At 33.3% G+C, this 21,228-nt stretch overlaps 1 protein-coding gene across 2 annotated transcripts in view; it reads left to right on the top strand.

The window, feature by feature from the left end:
- LOC148945559 (uncharacterized) overlaps positions 1-11,538 on the top strand; it is a 49,242-nt gene extending 37,704 nt beyond the window's left edge. For both annotated transcript variants that reach the window (XM_089098706.1, XM_089098707.1), the window contains exon 6: positions 9,151-11,538. In XM_089098706.1, the coding sequence (XP_088954832.1) occupies positions 9,151-9,656 (506 nt within the window). In that variant the 3' untranslated portion in view covers positions 9,657-11,538. The remainder of the gene's footprint in view (positions 1-9,150) is intronic.
- Positions 11,539-21,228: the final 9,690 nt, after the last annotated feature.

Raw genomic sequence — 21,228 nt, 5'->3', positions numbered from 1 at the left:
TCACTAACTACAACATCTGCTATAGTTACGGGTGACGTATGAAAAACATGGCCTAAGTTAGATGTACTACCCGACTTATGGACGTAAGTAAAACTATCAATCTCTGGCAAAACTACATAATCATCATCGAACAGATTGAAAATAATACTTCGGTGATCCGAATCAGCGGAAGAACTAAGCAGATCAGTTGAGTCACAATTATAGTCACCAGTCACGATACATCATAAACCCTACTCTTTTATTCTTAGCAAGCATTTAGATAAACGATTGGCACTAGTTGCAAAAAGTCTCTCAGATCGATCGTCATGATAGTTTGTGGGCAGGTACATTTTCAACCCAACAAAGTTTTGGATTCTAATTGCTAAAAAGTCACTTACTGCATAAAAAATGGACGAAGGAAGACATGACATCACATAGGCTGCTAAACAACCGCAAGGCCAGCCATAGGACTGAGAGCGGCACACAGTGACCGAGAATACTTTTTGACTGGTTGATATTTCCAAAAGGCTCAGGCTCAAAGAAGTTGAGCCAAAGTAGTGCTCCTGAACACACCTTATGTCACATCTAGATGAAAGTCCTTTAAAAACATTGATCGATTTAGCAAATTTCTATTTAGTTTACATGAGACTATCGCATAAAAGATGGAAGATTCTCGGCTCATTTCTTTATCATAGCTTGAGAGGGTGGGTTATATGCAGAACATATCTTTCGTGGGCATATTATTCTTCGTGGAGATGTGGTAAGAAGCACCACAACAACCCCAAATAGGCGTCAGGACGCATTCGGATGCTCTGTGAAAAACTCTATGGAAGGAAAAACAAATTTCTCCTGGGAGAAATTTGAACTCTTCCACAGGCAACTTCTCATAGTTGATCTGAACTGATACTTCATGAAAATCTTCAAGATCCCTCCTGGTCCTGAAATACAGCTCAAAGTTACCGAATTCTATTGCCCTTTATGCATTTGCAACAAGGGATTCTACATCAGTATGAGTCGTTTTAGGCGAAACCTGTTTCAGGAGGGAAAAAATAGTTTCTCTTTGAGCATGGCGGCAACATCAGGCTTACTAGCTTTTATTCTAAACAATCTTCTCAGAAGATGATTTAGATTTGACGTTTAGTTTCTATTCCTGTTTCAACTTTCTTAGCTCACAGATTTCCGTTGAGTCGGGGCAAACGCTGTCCAAAAACACCGTACGAGCATTGGGGGTTCTCGAGAGAATTTGACATTTTAAGAACAACACCAAAAGATGGCTGGGGATTGACAACTACTGGATTGGCAAGGTCTGGGACCCTACTTGCCGCTGGACAACATAGATTCCGCGCTTTAGTTATAGACACAATGTTTTTAAATATAAACCGTTTAGCATTTAAGTTGCAATTAGGGAGTTTTGTTTTTATAATGCTTATAGCAATAGGCTTGAATCTTTTCAAGCCTCTTGTTTGGCCATTAGTTATTTTTTCTTAGTTTGTCAGATTCTTTTTTGATTTTTTTGTGAGCATCACTACATTAGGATATAAGATTGAGAATGTCTTATGATAAAGTCTCAGGTTTTTCATCCGTTTAATTTTATTTTATTGTAGAAGTTGAAGATACTTCATCAAGTAATACCAATGCACTTATGGAAGCTTCAAATTCTTGTACTGGCTTGCATAGGAAAAAGTTCAGAAAAGATTTTCAGTGCATAAAAGATGCGATAAAAGATTTCCTTTTCATTCACTTTTGGAATCACATCAAAGAGTTCATACGGGAGAAAAACCGTTTATGTGTGTTGTATGTCAGAAGAGCTTTACTCAAATGGGAAGTTTGAAAGAACATCAAAGACTGCATACAGGTGATAAACCTTTTAAATGTGATTTGTGCAAAAAGTGTTTTACTCAATCAAACCATTTGAATAACCATCAAAGATTGCATACAGGTGAGAAACCGTTTAAATGTGATTTTTGCAAAAAGTGTTTTACTCGATCAAGCAATTTGAATCTTCACCAAAGAGTGCATACGCGTGAGAAACCGTTTAAGTGTGATTCGTGCAAAAAGTGTTTTACTCAATCTCGCAGTTTGTATCGTCACCAAAGAGTGCATACACGCGAGAGAGAATTTTTTGATAAATAGAATCTTAACTGTCATACATCAACGAATTATAGGAAAGGGCATTCTACTTTATAATTTACAATAAAAATCTCTTACAGAAAAGTTTTTTTATATAAACAGATTTAAAATTTATATAATCAGGGGTATGGTCAAAGAGAGGTATGAAAAGACCTTTGAACCCCCCGTATAAAAAAAGACAGAAAAAGATATTTTCTTTATAAATTTGTCTTTCTTTCTCTCTTTTTCTCTGATTTTCTCTCAGTCTCTCTAATCTGTTCTCCTAATTTTTATAATCATTTTGTATATTCATCCTTTTCTATTGGCTGTTTTGAAAAGGCATTCTTTTTATTTGTACTAACATAACTTATGAAGGGACACGGCCAATGAGAGGTATAAAAAGACTTTTGAACCCTCTATTGAATAAAGATCAAAACCAGGGTATTAAGGGTCAGATGTATAGAGGTAAAATTGAACTCATCTCCATAGTAATTCTTGTGCATGAAAACTCATCGATTAGAAAAAGAAATATTGCATCATAATAAAAATATCCAAACGTATGGTTTGCAATAAAATATTTTCTTGAAGAGTCAATTTGTACAGAAGCTAAATAATATGATTTTTTGAAAGAATTATTATTAGTAACTTCAAGCATACCAATATGTTTACTAAATTTAAATCTTTAAAGCTACAATAAAATAAGAAGAGAATAATAAAGCTAGGGACAAAGGATGAAAAGAACAAAAAGGTTCTAGAAATAGTAATAAATAAAAATAGAGAAAAACAGATATGTGTTGAAATTTCAAAAGTTGGATCATTTTGCTATCGATCTTTTTGTTTAGCTTTCTTAACATTTTCGTTATCATTATCCAAGAGTAGCAATGCAAACTTACAATGGTAAATAGTAAGTAAAATTTGACTATTTTTTTCCCTGAATAAAAACATTCATATTAAATAAACACAGAAAGGTGTGTTTTATTTTACAGTAAATCACCATCTCTGTGGGAATATTTTGACAGTAATGAATAAAATCTGTAAGATGAAGTAAATTGTAGAAATTTATCTTAAAAAAAGTAACAAAAATTAGACAATTCTCAAGCATATAAGATTAATATCACCTGCTTGAGTAAATATTTATAAGAATGTATTTGACTAAATAATTTAAAAATGCACCTTAGTTGATTCATCTTAGTTACTCTTAGCTGATGCAACAGCTAATGAATTCAAGGCTATGCCTCTGTAAAAACATTTGAAATGCATTTAACTGTGTAAATAAATCAAAGTATCCAAATTCAAACCGTTTTGCAACTGAATTCAAAAATTGAATCCAAATATATGATATTATAGAACTTGAATGGTTTTTCCTAGAGAAAAAATAATCCAAATTAAACGTCTGTATTATATATGAGTATGTGCCTTTGAGGTCCATAACTGAGACACCAGTTTAATTGGGGCTATTTAAGATAGACTCTCAAAGACACCGAACTAGAAAACCACTTCTAGATATTTCACTTGTTTTGAAGCTTTCTCACCGCTAAACTATTCATTCTTCTGGTCTGTTTTAATTGTACCCTTACTCTGATTGTGCCATTGACTTTTTTAGTCATAATTGCGCTTGAAGTGTAACAGATTGCTCTGTTCGCTTGCAAGGGAACCTTTTTCTAGGTTATTCATTGCAACAATATATTTTGAAATATATCTACGATTTTGTATTTTAACTATTATCTTTTTTTTCAATTAAGTTACAGGCCATTGAGTATTGATATTTATAGCATTGTCTTATTTAATTGTTATTATGTTTATATCTGATTGAAAATTTTTCTACTGGATCACCATGTATCCTGGATATGAGTTTTTTTCCTTCTTCATAAAAAAAATTCAGCTTGATGGATTTACCATGGCAAAGGTTAGTAACAACACTGCAAAATTAACCGTGAAGGGTGCCTGCAAATTCTCTTTCCTTTTACTATAATAAATAATTTATTTAAATAATAATTGATTCGTTCATCCAGGGGAATACTTTTGCTTCTTTTTTTTTTAACTAATCTAAAACTTGAACGCTGACAAAAAAAATTGTATATTTCAATTTATTCTTTTTACAGTGTTTATCTTTCTGGTTTTTTTTTTAATATCCTGGTATATCCTTTAAATTATTAAACATAATTTCCTAGTTTAGTTGTTTGACATCGAAAGAGGCTCCCAAGAGAAAGTATTTACATGGATTTACTTGGAATTTTTTTTGGATGCTGATTTTTCTTGGCAGTGTTTAGAGAAAAAAATCCGTAGAAACGAAGTTTTACCAACGATTTTCATTCCAGCGGGTATCTGCTAATGGGTTCTATTATCGGTTTGGTCATTATATGTACTCGGGAAAACCAAAAGTTGTCCAGTAAAACTAAGAAAAAAGGCCAAAAACTTTTCATTTTGAGCAATAGAAATGTTTTTGATACCAAAATGTTTAGGAAAATTTGCTTAATAACATTAACAAAATGGGACATTCAGAAAAACGCCTTTTTTAAGGGAAAGGGGGGGGGGGGATTACGAATTTAAAGTTCTGCCACATTTCCTGGATTGAAAGGTCATTTTGTATAATTTAAGTCCTAGGAGATCGACAATCACATTAAAACTGAAACACTTATTGCTCTACTTATCCATTTTTATTTCAATCATGCAACTAAGTGATGGAATTTTTCAATTCTTACGTCATTTTCGGTCTCCCCAAACTTCAATTAATAGGAAACGACCTTTCTAGCCACCAAATACTGCACTAATTAAAATACAGATTTTTCATCTTCCTCTGACCTTGCTTGTGTGGAAATGGGGTACTAAGCGATGGAATTTTCTAATTCTGACGTCATTTTTGGTCTCCACAGACTATAATTAATAGAATTCGACCTTTCAATTATATGTTTTTTTCAATTATGCACTATATTATTGTTTTATCGCAAATGGTATTTTTATCCCTTCTGAACTTGCCTAGGGTAAAAATGAGGAACTAGGTGATGGAATTTTCTAGTTCTGATGTCATTTTCGGTCACCTCAGACTATACGACCTTTCCTATACGACCAACCACCAAATATTAGACTATACGACCACCCACCAAATATTGCACAAATATACATTCTGATGTTTGTATTTCATCCCCCTCTGACCTTGGGTGAAAATGGGGTACTAATAGCTGGAATTTTCCAATTCTGATGTCCTTTTCGGTTTTTCCACACTCGGAATAATAGGAAACGACCTTTCAATCCTTGAGACTGAAAGTCCCCATTGACTGGAACACAAACATTGAATTGTCCAAAAGATAAGCGGCAGCGAATGGTGTTACAAGACATGCGATGATTAGAATCAAAAATGAAATTGGGGAACAAAAAAGTATATATTCTATTTCTCGAAAACGGCTCTACATTTTTTTTTCGAAAATTGGTATCTTGGGATATTCTTGCATAAAAAACGATCCTAGATAGGTTAGAAGTCTGAGAAAATTCGTTAACAGCCTTAATTTTGGCACAAATAATTATGTAAATGACGTCATATTTATGAATACATTCGAAAAGTATACATACATCATATTTGCTTTAGTAGTGGTTGTATCGTTTTAAGTGTCTATGATGCAGGCAAAATAACACAAGAAACAAATGATTGACAAGATATATTTAAGCAGCAAAAATGTTAATGGTGTTTCATCAAAATTAAAATTTTATACTTTAAACTAGAAAAATACCTAAAAATTTTAAAAGAAGTTTTATTTTCCATTAGGTTAAATCTACTTATAGTGAGATACGACAGAATAAAAACCAGTAGGCTTACAGCGTTTTGTTGCTTTCAACGCAACAAAACGAAGTTAATGAATTCAGATTTGCCGGAATTCTATCTATGACGAATGAAACATTACAAAGGAACATGGCTCAGTATAAAATACCAAGTGTAATTAGTCTATTTACAAAAGGCGTTTGAAGCGGTTTCATAATGCCTAGAGAACAAATGAACAACCTTTACCTAACAATGGATTACAACAATTCAAAAACATTGAAAAAGAACAAAAAAGAAATCTTATGATGCCATCAACTCAGTAAGCGTTACATATGAGTCATTGGGATCCTTCAACATTGTTTGTATTCACTGTGGATCCCTCCATTTTCCCAAGGAAAGAGTAGTAAACAAAGGTAATCCATTTGGAGATTGCTGCTTGTATGGTCGAATTGCAATATCACTACCTTAATTTCCTAACGATTTGGTTTGCCTTTTTTTAGGACGCCACTGGCTCTCTGAAGAGTTTCACAAACGTATTCAAAACTTGAACTCGTGTTTTGCTCTAGTTTCATTCAACGTAAATGATCATCGAACCGTAAATAGTCGTTGATGTATAGATAGTGTGAAATGACGTACGAATCCAAACTAATGCGAATCCAAACTACTTAAGCAAAAGCCATGAAAAAAAACTTTTTGACGTAACGATGAACCAGTAGGCTTACAACGTTTTGTTGCTTTCAACGCAACAAAACGAACTTAATGAAATGAACTAATGCGAATCCAAACTGCTTAAGCAAAAGCCGTGGAAAAAAACTTTTTGAGGTAAAGATGAACAAAATGTGCAATGAAATCTATAGTTGGAAAACCAGGCACAGCGATGTCTGGCCCCAAACACAATATAAATAGGCTAAGTCAGAAATTTTAGAAAGAATTTATATTTTTCCCAGGGGGGTTGTATCGAACCTGTGGTGGCTAGATAAGATAAGATATTTATTTCAAAAAATGACTATCACAAGCCCCGAAGGGCCGAATTCGCATTTCGGGGTCATATAATAAAAAAAGACATAGAAATATCACAACAACTAAAAAACTGGCTAAACAATGCCAAAAACAACAATATCAGAAAGGCAAAGCCATTCATTAGTCTAAAAAACAAAAAGTGTCAAATGTAAGAAAGTTAAAAAGGCACAAATTAGAACAAAACCCCCAAAAAAATGAGATAAAAATAGTGTTAAAAAGGTTTAAAAGAGAGTATATAAAAAGGGGAGGGAACGGAAGAGCCAAACGGACACCAGCATGGGTATCACCAGTACAAAAAAAACAAAAAACTAGTGGTTTATTTGATCAGTAATGAAGGGGACAAAAGTTTTTTCATACCTGGAGGTTAAACAACGGATGGGGGACAAGATAGGGACAGGTTCAGAAACAGTACGTGGCAGGCGGTGTCTGGATGGGGATTGTCTTATGGGGAAAATGTTTTCCGTGCGAGGGTTTATTATTGCATTTTTTTGCAAAACGGGGGCACAGCGTTCCTCTCCTGTGCTCAAGAGTTTCCAGCTTGGCCTTCTTTAGACGGAGTGAATATGGTACCAAAGTTTCTTTAAAAATTATTCTTAGGGCTCTTTTCTGAAAAGATTCAATTTTATTGGATTCATCACAGGAGATGCCACGATGCCAAACTGGAAAAGCATATTCAAGATGCGGGCGAACAAAGGAAGTATAAATCCTTAAAGAATGGGATGGGGGGACGTTAAATTTATTCAAGAGCTTAAGGAGAGACATGGACGCATTAGCTCTACGGACAATATCTTTCACGTGGATATCCCACTTTAAATTAGAGGAAATTGTAACACCAAGTAATTTAAAGGAAGACACAAAAATATCTGGGGGGATAGGGTCAAGGAAGGCGGGAATAGATTTCAAGAAATTTATTGTCATTATGTTTGATTTAGTGGAATTTATTTTCATATTTAGGTTCTTAGCTTCATCCGAAATGTGGGTTAGAATTTCAAGGGGGTCACCTTTAATATTCCTGTGACATACTTCGAGGATCGTCAAGTCATCCACGTATTTCCACCTTTGGGGGAAGTCCTTACCAATATCGTTAATCATGACTAGAAATAAAAGTGGTCCCAGTAAGGTTCCTTGAGGAATTCCACAATATATAGGGAGGCGGTTAGAGAAAATATTTTTGTATTTAACAATTTGGGATCTATTTGAAAGAAACGAGATAACAATATTTACTAACAGAGGATCAAGTTTAAAGTTAACCAGTTGTGAACGAATTAGGATTGTGTGGTCAACCAGGTCAAAAGCTTTTTGGAAATCAACCAAGACAAGGTTCAGCCAGACATTTGGTTTATCAAGGTTACTTACGATGGTATGCATTAAGTGCACAAGGTAATGGGTGCTGGAAGTTTTCTTTAAGTTACCAAACTGCCGGGTGTCAATACGCGGACAAATTTTATCCTTAAGCCAGTCACAGAGGAAACCTTCATAAAGTTTGGAAAAAACAGAAGTGCCAAAAAAAGCATTTTTTTGGCGTCATGACATCAAGACAAGGCTCAAATTATGTGCGGTTTGAAGACAAGTGACAGTGAGAATTCATATATATAAGCCTGTCGCGTGCCGGTGTATCCGAACTCATGTTTCAAGAAAATCTTAAAGATCCCTCCTGGTCCTGAAATACAGCTTATAAACACTTTAGAACGTTCATAGTTACCGATTTCAATTGCCCTTTATGCATTTGGAACAAGGGATTCTACATCAATATGAATCCTTTTTGGCGAAACCTGTTTCAGGAGAGCAATAAATAGTTTCTCTTTAAGCATGACAGCAACCTCATGCTTACTAGCTTTTATTTTTTCAACAATCTTCTCAGCAGATGATTTAGATTTGACATACAGTTTCCATTCCTGTTTCAACTTTCTTAACTCACTGATTTCCGCTGAGTCGGGGAAAATGCTGTCCAAAAACTGCTTACAAGCATTTGGGTTCTCGAAATATTTTGGTATTTTGAGAACAACAGCATAAGATGGCTGGGGATTGACAATTACTGGATTGGCAAGGTCTGGTACTCTAGTCGCCGCTGGGCAACATATTCTCTGCGCTTTAGTTTTTATAATGTTTACAGCAATAGGCTTTAATCTTTTCAAGCCTCTCGTTTGGCTATTAATTATTTTTTCTTAATTTGTCAGATTCTTTTTTGATTTTTTTTTTGTGAGTATCACTACTTTAGGATATATGATTGAGAGTGTTTTATGATAAAGTATTAGGATTTTCATCCCCTTTATTTTATATTATTGTAGAAGTTGCAGATACATCATCAAGTAATATCAATGCACTTATGGAAGCTTCAAATTCTGATATTGACTTGCATAAGAAACAGTTCAGAAAAGACTATGATTGCAATATATGCCATAAACGATTTCCTTTCCATTCAAAATTGGAAGAACATCAAAGAGTTCATACGGGAGAAAAACCGTATAAATGTGATTTTTGCAAAAAGTGTTTTACTCAATCCAGCAGTTTGAAACTTCATCGAAGAGTTCATACGGGAGAAAAACTGTTTATATGTGTTATATGCCAGAAGAGCTTTGCTCAAATGGGCAGTTTGAAAGAACATCAAAGACTGCATACAGGTGATAAACCTTTTAAATGTGATTTGTGCAAAAAGTGTTTTACTCAATCAAACCATTTGAACAACCATCACAGATTGCATACAGGTGAGAAACCGTTTAAATGTGATTTTTGCAAAAAGCGTTTTACTCGATCAAGCAGTTTGAATCTTCACCAAAGAGTGCATACGCGTTAGCAACTGTTTAAGTGTGATTCGTGCATAAAGTGTTTTAGTCAATCAAGCAGTTTGTATTGTCACCAAAGAGTACATACACGCGAGAGAGAATTTTGTGATAAATCGAATCTGAACCGTCATACGTCAACCCATTATAGGAAAGGGCATCCTAGTTTATAGTTTACAATAAAAACCTCTTACAGAATAGTATTTTTATATAAACAGATATGAAATTTGTATAATCTAGGGGCATGTTCAAGGAGAGGTATGAAAAGACCTTTGAACTCCCCGTATAAAAAAAAGAAGAAAAAATTTTTTTCTTATAAATTTTCTTTTGTTTCTCTCTTTTTCTCTTTCTTTCTCTCAGTCTCTCTAATCTGTTCTCCTTATTTTAATAATCGTTTTCTATATTCATCCTTTTCTATTATAGGTTTTGAAAAGGCATTCTTTTTATTTGTACTAACATAACTTATGTAGGGACATGGCCAATATGAGGTATAAAAAGACTTTTGAACCCTATTTTGAATAAAAATCAAGACCAGGGTTAATTTTAATAATTGTCTTTCTTTCTCTCTTTTTCTCTGACTTACTCTCAGTCTCTCTAATCTGTTCTCCTTATTTTTTTAATCGTTTTCTATATTCATCCTTTTCTATTAGAGGTTTTGAAAAGGCATTCTTTTTATTTGTACTAACATAACTTATGGAGGGACATGGCCAATATGAGGTATAAAAAGACTTTTGAACCCTTTTTTGAATAAAAATCAAGACCAGGGTCTGAAAGGGTCAGATATATAGAGGTGAAATTGAACTTATTTCCATAGCAGTTCTTGTGCATGAAAACTTATCAATTAGAAAAAGAAATATTGCATCATAATAAAAATACCCAAATGTTTAGTTTGCAATAAAATATTTTCTTGAATAGGCAATTTGTACAGAAACTAAAGAATCTGCGGTTTCGAAAGAATTATTATTAGTTATTGCAAGCATCCAAAAATTTATCCAAAATTTACATCTTTAATGCTAAAAAAAGATGAAGAGAATAAGAACGCTAGAGAAAAAGGATGAAAAGAACAAAAAGGTTATAGAAATAGTAATTAATAAAAATAGAGAAAACCAGCTATTTGTTGAAATTTCAAAAAGTTGTAGCACTTTGCAATCGATCTTTGTGTTTAGCTTTCTTAACATTTTGTTATCATTATCCAAGAATAGCGATGCAAACTTACAATGGCAAATAGTAAGTAAATTTTGACTATTTTATTTCCCTGAATAAAAACATTCATCCCAAATAAACACAGAAAGGTGTGTTTTATTTTACAGTAAATCACCATCTCTGTGGGAATATTTTGACAGTAATGAACAAAATCTCTGTAAGATGAAGTAAATTGTATAAATCTATCTTCAAAAAAAGTAACAAAAATTAGACAATTCTCAAGCATATAAGATTAATATCACCTGCTTAAGTAAATATTTATAAGAATGTATTAGACTAAATAATTTAAAAAGGCACCTTAGTTACTCATAGTTCATGCAGCAGCTAATGAATTCAAGGTAATGCCTCTGTAAAACATTTGAAATGCATTAAACTGTGTAAATTAATCAAAGTATTCAAATTCAAACCGTTTTGCAGCTGGATTCAAAAATTGAATTGATGGTTTTTCCTGGAGAAAAATAAGCAAAATTAAACCTCTGTATTATATAAGAGTATGTGTTTTTGAGGTCCATAACTGAGACACCAGTTTAATTGGGGCTTTTTAAAATATACACTCATAGGCACCGAACTAGAAAAACCCTTCTAAATATTTCACTTATTTTTAAGCTTTCTCAACCCTAAACTATTCCTTCTCCTGGTCTGTTTTAATTGTACCCTTCCTCTGATTGTGCCACTGACTTTTTTAGTCATAATTGCGTTTGAAGTGCAATAGATTGCTTTGTGTTCTTGGAAGGGAATCTTTTTCTTGGTTATTCATTACAAAAATATGTTTTGAAATATATCTACGATTTTGTATTTTAACTATTATCTTTTTTTTCAATTAAGTTACAGGCCATTGAGTATTGTTATTTATATTATTGTCTTATTTAATTTTATTATGTTTATCTGATTGAAAATTTTGCTACTGGATCACCATGTATCCTAGATGTGAGTCTTTTAGGTTCTTTTAAAAAAAATTTAGCTTGATGGACTTACCATGGCAAAGGCTAGCAACAACACTTCCAAATTAACCCTAAAGGTTGCCTGCGAATTTTCTTTCCTTGTACTCTACTAAATAATTTATTTAGATAGTAATTGATTCGTTCATCTTGGGGAATACATTTGCTCGTTTTTTTAACTAATCGAAAACTTGAACGCTGACAAAAACAACTCTGTATATTTCAATTTATTTTTTTTACATTGTTTATCTTCCTCTTTTTCGTGAATATCCTGGTATATCCTTTAAATTATTAAACATAATTTCCTAGTTTAGTTGTTTGACATCGAAAGAGGCTCCCAAGACAAAGTATTTACATGGATTTATTTGGAAATTTTTTTGGATGCTGATTTTTCTTTTGGCAGTGTTTAGAGAAAACCATCCGTAGAAAAATGGCTCTACCAACGATTTTCATTCCAGCGGGTATCTGCTAATGGGTTCTTTTATCGGATTGGTCATTATATGTACTCGGGAAAAACAAAAGCTGTCCAGTAAAACTAAGAAAAAAGGCCAAACACTTTTCATTTTGAGCAATAGAAATGTTTTTGATACCAAAATAATTAGGAAAATTAGCTTAATAACATTACCAAAATGGGACATGCAGAAATGCGCCAGAGAAATGGTGGGCATTACAAATTTAAAGTTCTGCAAAATTTCTTGGATTGAAAGATCATTTCCTATAATTTAAGTCCTAGGATATCGAAAATCACATTAAAACTGAAAATGATTATCACTTATTAATCTATTTACCTATTTGTATTTCAATCATGCAATTACGTGATGGAATTTTTCAATTCTTACGTAATTTTTGGTGTCCCCAGACTTTAATTAATAGGAAACGACCTTTCTATCCATCAAATACTGCAAGAGTTAAGATACTGATTTTTCATCTTCCTCTGACCTTGCTTGTGTGGAAATGGAGTACTAAGCGATGGAATTTTCTAATTCTGACGTAATTTTTGGTCTCCACGGACTAGAACTAATATAATTTGACCTCTCAATTATATATATTTTTTTAATTATGCACTATATTAATATTTTATCGCATTGATTTGTCCAAAAGATAAGCGGCAGCGAATGGGGTTACAAGACATGCGATGATTAGAATCAAAAATGAAAATGGGGAAAAAAAAAAGGTATATATTCTATTTCTCGAAAACGGCTCTATATTTTTTTTTTTTAAAAATTGGTATCTTGGGATATTCTTGTATAAAAAACGATCTAGATAAGTTAGAAGTCTGAGAAAATTCGTTAACAGCCATAATTTTGGCACAAATAATTATGTAAATGACGTCATATTTATGAATACATTCGAAAAGAATACATACATCATATTTGCTTTAGTAGTGGTTGTATCGTTTTAAGTGTCTATGATGCAGGAAAAAAAACACAAGAAACAAATGATTGACAAGATATATATAAACCGCAAAAATATTAATGGTGTTTCATCAAAAATAAATTTTTCACTTTATACTAGAAAAATACCTGAAAATTTTAAAAGAAGTTTTATTTTCCATTAGGTCAAATCCACTTATAGTGATATACGACAGAATAAAAACCAGTAGGATTACGTTTTGTTGCTTTCAGCGCAACAAAACAAAGTAATTGAAATCAGGTTTGCCGGAATTTTATCTATGACGAATGAAACATTACAAAGAAACATGGCTCAGTATAAAATACCAAGTGTAATTAATCTATTTACAAAAGGCGTTTGAAGCGGTTTCTTACTTGCTTTTTTTCATAACTACATTTTTTAGCAATGTAAAGAGTGAGTAAAAATCAAATAATGATAATAATAATTACAGCTTGTGTCCATATTTGTGTATATTACTGCTTATTAGATTCTGCAAGTTGTGAGTTCTTTTTTTCTCTCTTCTTCTTTTCCCCCTCCTTTCATGTTATTTCTATTTTGTTTTAGTTTCTTTTAAATTTTTATGTGTTACTCTGTAACTGGTAATCTTTGATTTATATATTGATTTGTGTTTAATTTTATGTGTTTTTCCTCGTGATACTCCACGTATTGTACCTCTGTACAGTGTGGGTTAGAAATAAATAATAATAATAATAATAATGCGTAGAGGAAAAATGAACAACCTATACCTAACAATGGATTACAACAATTCAAAAACCTTGAAAAAGAAAAAAAGAAATCTTATGATGCCATCAACTCAGTAAGCGTTACATATGAGTCATTGGGATCCTTCAACATTGTTTGTATTCACTGTGGAGCCCTCCATTTTCCCAAAGAAAGAGTAGGAAACAAAGGTAATTAATTTGGAGATTGCTGCTTGTATGGTCGAATAGCATTGTCACCCCTACAAATTCCAAATGAGTTGGTTTGCCTTATTTTAGGACGTCACTTTCTCTCTGAAGAGTTTCATAAACGTATTAAAATATTGAACTCGTGTTTTGCTCTAGTTTCATTCAACGTAATTGACGATCGAACCGTAAATATTCGTTGATGTATAGATAGTGTGAAATGAAGTATGAATACAAACTGCTGAAGCAAAAGCCATGGAAAAAACTTTTTGACGTAAAGATGAACAAAAATGTGCAATGAAATCTATAGTTGGAAAACCAGGCACAGCGATGTCTGGCCACAAAACGTAAAGATATTGCTTTGGGTAGTTTTCCTGAGTTTTCAGCATCTTGTAAACTTCAATGCGATACCCAGGAATTTGGCGCCACATCTTTTGACAGTCAAGGTATATCTCAAATATATATATATATATATATATATATATATATATATATATATATATATATATATATATATATATATATATATATATATATATATATATATATATATATATATATATATATATATATGTATATATATATATATATATATATATATATATATATATATATATATATATATATATATATATATATATATATATATATATATATATATATATATATATATATATATATATATATATATATATATATATATATATATATATATATATATATATATATATATATATATATATATATATATATATATATATATATAACCAACAAAGAGAAAAATCTCTAAAAAAAACAAACAAACGAGACCGCGGCCAGTGGAAAGAAAAGAAAACGACAAAAACAAAACAACGCAGATATTTTGCCTGTATACAAACAAGGCGTCTTCAGCACGAAAAAAAGACAAGAATAACAAGATTAAAAAAAAAAAAAAAAACAAGAAAAAACTAAAAACCAATAAAACCACCACAAAAAAAAAAAAAACAAACAAAAAAAAAAAAAAGTCCAATCGGCGCAAACTAATCCACGTAGGGAAAAGATGCTAATATAGAGTTACTTCAGTGAGGACATCAGAGTAACTCAAGAGTTACTCTGGTGTCCTCATATATATATATAGTTACTTATATATAGTTACTCATATATATATATATATATATATATATATATATATATATATATATATATATATATATATATATATATATATATATATACAGGCTGTTAACAGATGCAAACTATTTCAAACTATCGGGTTTTATAGTATTTAAATTATGTTTAAAGAAAACTATATGTGTTTAATTAAAATTTTCTGGTTTTTTTTCATCTTAATCAAGTCAGACATTCTGAAATCGATATTAACGGTGAAAAGAACTATTTATAAGCTTTTGCACCGTGTTTTAAAAATTATTCTGAATAAATAAAGAAAAAATATGACCTTAGATTTTGCTTTAGAAATATCTGATGAGTCCACAAAAACTAACCCGAGACAAATTCATTATACAAATCTGGTTTTTCATTTCAGTCTCATAAGTTTGGTCAAACCTATACATTAAACAGTTTTTCTTTTATTCCTTTTCTCGTTAAATGTATTTGAATGTTGCGTCATTAAGGCAATAGTCATCATAAAGTGGCGTTATTATAAACAGTTTTTCCATTATTTCGTTTCTCTTTAAATGCATTTGAATGTGGCGTCATTAAGGCAATTTTTTTCAAAATTAAGCCTCTAATCTAAAGTCAGTCGAAAGTTCCACGTTTTGCCCACGTCCGACCAAAATATTCTCACTTATCACCAGTGGGGCCTTCGCCAAGTGTTAAGAATCATGGGTATAAACAGTAGAAAAAGACTAAAAATAAATCATATCTCCCATTAATCATGGTTTGAATCATTTACATATAAAATGTTTGCTGTAAAAATCGCTTTGTAGTTTGGAGTGAACGAAAACAAGTACGAATAACAGAGAATGAATTACATAAAATGTATAAGATAGTGAAAAATAAATTAACAATCTATTACATATTAAATTATTATTCTGATGTAAATTTCTAATCAAGTCAGACATTCTGAAATCGATAATAACTGTGAAAAGAATTATTGACAAGTTTTCTGACCGTGTGTTTTAAAAATTATTCTATATAAATAAAAATAAGATATCATATTCAGTTTTACATTAAAAAAATTTAAAGAAAAATTCCACCCTGGGAAATCATCCCCACATTTAAAATTGAGCAGAGCAGCCATATGGAAATGCAGACAAATAAAAATAACGAAGAAAATTATATAAGAGTGCAGCAGCTATTATCGAGGAGGGGTGGTGGGTCATGTGTTTGGCGAGGGAAGGGGTCGTATATGCCTCAAAAAGAGAACATCATGCCGAAATTATGTAAATCTCCACGAGCCTTCAGATAAAATAAAGAAGGAGTATATAAAGCATACAGCAATATGGTATGCTGTGTGCTTTAAAGTACCAAGATGTCATCTTGCTAAAGAAAAAATTTCGATTGTTGAAAAGTCTGCTGTCCGTTTGATCGTGTTACTGACTGTGTGTTTATAGACATTGAGAAAAAAACTGATGATTACCAAAAAAAATTCATTTAGACACAAAAGCATGTATAAACTGTATATACTATTCTATTAGAACTACAACTTAATTGATTTTACATAGGATTATGTATCATTAACAAATTTTAGCTTGAAATTGATAAATTTATTATAAATTTTGCTTGTAATACATCTCATTAGGAGATTTTTTAAATGGAATTCTTTGAAAAAACTTTGGGCCATAGGCTTGATTTTACTCTAAAATTGTTCTATGCAATTAGATAATAGCATTATGGTATGCTGTATGCTTTAAAGTACTAAGATTTCATCTTACTATAGAAAAAATTTCCATTATTGAAAAGTCTGCTGTCCGTTTGATCGTGTTGCTGACTGTATGTTCATAGACATTGAGAAGAAAACTGGTGATTACCAAAAAAAATCATTTAGAATGTTAATAATAGTTCAAGGGTCAGATAACAAAATTTTCTGTTTCGACACATCCCTCCAGGGTCCAGGGACAGGTGTTGTAAGTTATGCCCTGAGGGTATATATGGTTCTTATGGAAGAGATGCTCGTATAAACTTTAGAGAGGGCTCACTTGTTTGGAAAGTGAAAGCTCTAGATCACTTTTTAAGAGTCAAAAGGGATCGGAGGGCAACCACCCTCCACGCCATTTTTACCCAAGTGCATCAAATAAAAATTTTGAGATAGCCCTTTTGTTAAAAATAGTTAAAAGGTTAGATAACAAAAACTCTGGGGTCAACAAAATCCCCAGGGCCTGCGGACAGGCGTTGTAAGTTACGCCCTGGGGGCATTTATGGTTCCTATGGAAGGGATGGTCGTATAAACTTCAAAGAGGGCTCATTTGTTTGAAAAGTGTAACTGTTAGTTCCCTTTTGAAGAGTCAAAAGATATCGGAGGGCAACTAGCCCCTCCCCTCCCTCCCTCCCCCCAAATGCATCAAACAAAAAATTTAATGCATAAATAAAATCAACTAAGATAAAGAATAATTCAAACACCATATGGTTAGACTTCTGCGTTGACACAACCCCCCAGGGTCCGGGGACAGGCGCTGTAAGTTACACCCGGGGGCATATGTGGTTCTTCTAGAAGGAATGATCGTATAAACTTCAGAGAGGGCTCATTTGATTTAAAATTGAAAGTTCTAGTTCACTTTTATAGAGTCAACAGAGATTGAAGGCCAATTAGCCCCCCCCCCCCCTCCACGCCCTTGTTTCCCAAAACCCATCCAATAAAAATTTTGAGATAGCTATTTTGTTAACAATAGTTCAAACATCAAATAATAAAATCTTCGAGGTTAGCACAAACCCCCAGAGCCCGGGAACAAGTGTTTTAAGTTATGCCCCAGTAGAGTAGTACCTACCATTTTGCTTAGACATATATTAATTGCCATGCTATTTGCCGAGACATATAGGAAAAACATTTCCAGAGCATGTACTTATGGATTTGCTCGCCTTATGTTCCTTGGTGTCTTTCCAGAGCATGTACTTATGGATTTGGGTGGATTATGCTCCCTCCCATGCTTTTATAAGGGCTTATGTTCCCTCCCATGTTATTCTAAGGGTTTATATTACCTCCCAGGCTATTTTAAGGGTTATGTTCCCTCCCATGCTATTATAAGAGTTAATGTTCCCTCACATGCTATTCGAAGGGTTTATGTTCCCTCCAATGCTATTCAAAGGGCTTATATTCCCTCCCATGCTATTCTAAGGGCTTATGTTCCCTCCCATGCTATTCTAAGGGTTTATGTTCCTTCCTATGCTATTCTAAGGGTTTACGTTCCATGGCACCTTTCCAGAGCATGTACTTGACGATGGAGAAAAAGGGTTAAAGTGATAGCAATTACGAGGGGGGATTCCCTGCTGTTTTTTTTTTAATCGAAAACTAGAGATTGTCAAATTGCGTATTTAGGAATTGTTTTGATTGACATTTTTGCAAAAAGGGATAAGGAATTCGCAAATTGGACACTATGAACGATATTAATAATGTTTTGAATAATAGGAGTGTGATTGATTCTAATTAGTGATTGGATAACTTTTTAACATGAAATCTCTGAATAAAATATTTTTTGGGGGAGATGGGTTGATTGTGTACTGTATAATACACAAGTGATGTTTGAACAGTGTTGTCAATTTAAAATAGGTTCTAACGTTTTAGTATACTAAAAAGTTGATACTAAGAGAGATGTAGATGGTAAGAAAAAAATTTTAATAATGAAATTCAGAACAAACCTTAGAAATCCTTGCAAATCAAGTAGTAAGGTGTAGGGGAGACCCGCCCACGTTCATCACTTTTTTAGAAAATAATTTTTTTCTACTATGCTTGTCAACCTACAGTAAACTTTTTCCCACCAAAATGTACCTACACATTCAGGACATCAAGCAAAATTTTGATATTTTATTTAGCCTATCAGTTATAGCCATAATTCAAAGAACAATGACCTTGGTCAGATATGGCGAGCCTGTACGACCCCAGTACAGCTTCGCTATCCCCGGTTTCTGGTTCGCCAAGCATTGAAAACAACTTTTAAAAAGATATGAAGAGCCATTCTTATTTAAGAATATATCTAATACTCATCAGCTCTTGGTATAAGAATATTTAATACAGGTAACTCATATTACATTTGTCTGATCATTTTATTTTGTATGCGGAAAGATCGACACCAAATGTCAGCTTTTCTGATTGCCTTTTAGTCCCTCCGCATGAGACGGGTTGATCAAGTTTAATTTCCACTGATTGTCTCTCTACAAAAGCCTGTTCATCTGTATAAACAAACTTGTCTGGTTCAACCTTTTTGAGAAATTTGACATCAAGATAATCACCATTGATTTCTAACACCGACGCAACATAGTATGTTTTCCCGCTTCTTTTCACATCGATTCCAGTGAGAATGAAATCACCGACTGTAATCTCTCTAGATATTTCAGTTTCAGTCTCGACATCGCCAACATTCAGACTCTCGTCACTGCAACAATCATAATCAACTACAAAATCTTCAGAGCTGCTTTTATACTCAAATGCTTCGCAAAAAAGCTTCCTTTTTGGAAATTTATATTGCTTTGCAACTGTCATGCTTAGTTTCTTCATTTCTAGCACTTTTTGTTTCTTATTTTTCTTTTACACCTCTTGCTGAATTCTTTCTTTTACTGGTGTATCTGTTAGGATTTCTGTTTTCTTTCTATTTGCAGTTCTTCTTTTTTGCTTCCTGGGGAATCCTTTCAGCAATGGGAAAAGATCTATAATTTCTGAATAGCTATCGTTAACAGAACCAGACATTGTAGCAGGCAGCTGTTCTGGACTCAAGTTTCTCAGGGGTGGTTCACTTGCACATGGTGCTTCTGAATATCACGCAGAGTTACCTTCTGAGCTGAAAGGGGCCAGTGGCGATACTTCTGGTCTATCGGAAACGGATGAACTTAGGTATTCCTGGTCTTGAAAAATTTCCGGGTTGAATCGATAAATTCCTGTGCAGCGGAACCCGCTGATTATGCTTTCTTGAGTAACAGCCTTGAAGTAAGATTAGCCAAGAATCTTTGCGATATTAGCAATAGCTATGGTTTCGCATTTGTTTCTGCCCATAAAAACTGCGGCTTCTCGATTGTAGTATGCCTTAATCGGAAACATAACAGAGCGATCCAGAGACTGCAATTTATGAGTCGTATGTGGGGGCATGGTTAAAATATTAACACCGTTCTCCTTAGCCAGCTCAAGCAGATCGCTAGAATATCTGGTAATATGATTGTCCAAAATAAGAAGAACTGGTTTTGATTTTGTTGGTTTTACATGACTAATAAAGTGGTTCAGCCAAATGACAAAGAGCTCGGTCGTCATCATTCCAGAAGCTTTTTTATTTCCGAATCCAATGGTCCCTGGTGGAGCTCCCTTTAGTAGGATATCAGGGCACGTTTTTCTGGGAAAAATCATCATTGGAGGAACTGTATTTCCAATAGCGCTAACACAGATACAAAGCGTGATATTCTGCCCTCTTTCGCCAGACGTTACCTTTCTGACTTGCCTTTGGCCCAACAGTCGATAATCCTGTCTCATTGACGTTCCAAATATTTTCTGGGCTAAAGCAGTGACGATCGTATAGAGTCCGAAGATTGTTAAAGAACTGCTGAACTGTAAAGCGGTTGAAGGCAGTAGCCCTTTCCAGACTGGTAGGTTCTGCCTGTCAGACTGTAAGCTCGAGGTGTCGCTACATAAATCCCCGATACCAATCCTCTCCCGCAGCTTGATTTTTTTCACCACAAGTCCATTAAACTGTAATTTTAAGCTGTTTCGACGTGGCGTATTTGTTACAAAGTTGACGTACCTCAAGGGGTGATAGTCCATAATGCATATGGCATATTATTTGCAGGTATTTGACAAGAGCCCGTTCTTGTTCGTCCGTAAAAATTTTACGATTGGCGTATCGTGGTGAAAAAAAGAGAGAGAGGCAAACTTCTAACCTCCAGGCCGTTCTTGCTGATTCTTTTCAAATAATCTCGTAAGGTTGCACGAGGAATCTGGTATTTTCTCGAAGCTGTTGCCTTTGGAACTTGCTTCTCAATGACTTCTAGCACAGCTTCATGAAGCAGTTCTGGTT

This window comes from Artemia sp. Qi Xiang Cuo, chromosome 13, assembly GCF_049724085.1.
Source record: "Artemia sp. Qi Xiang Cuo chromosome 13, ASM4972408v1, whole genome shotgun sequence".
Lineage (NCBI taxonomy): Eukaryota > Metazoa > Arthropoda > Branchiopoda > Anostraca > Artemiidae > Artemia > Artemia sp. Qi Xiang Cuo.
This window is presented reverse-complemented; position numbering and strand designations above follow the sequence as displayed.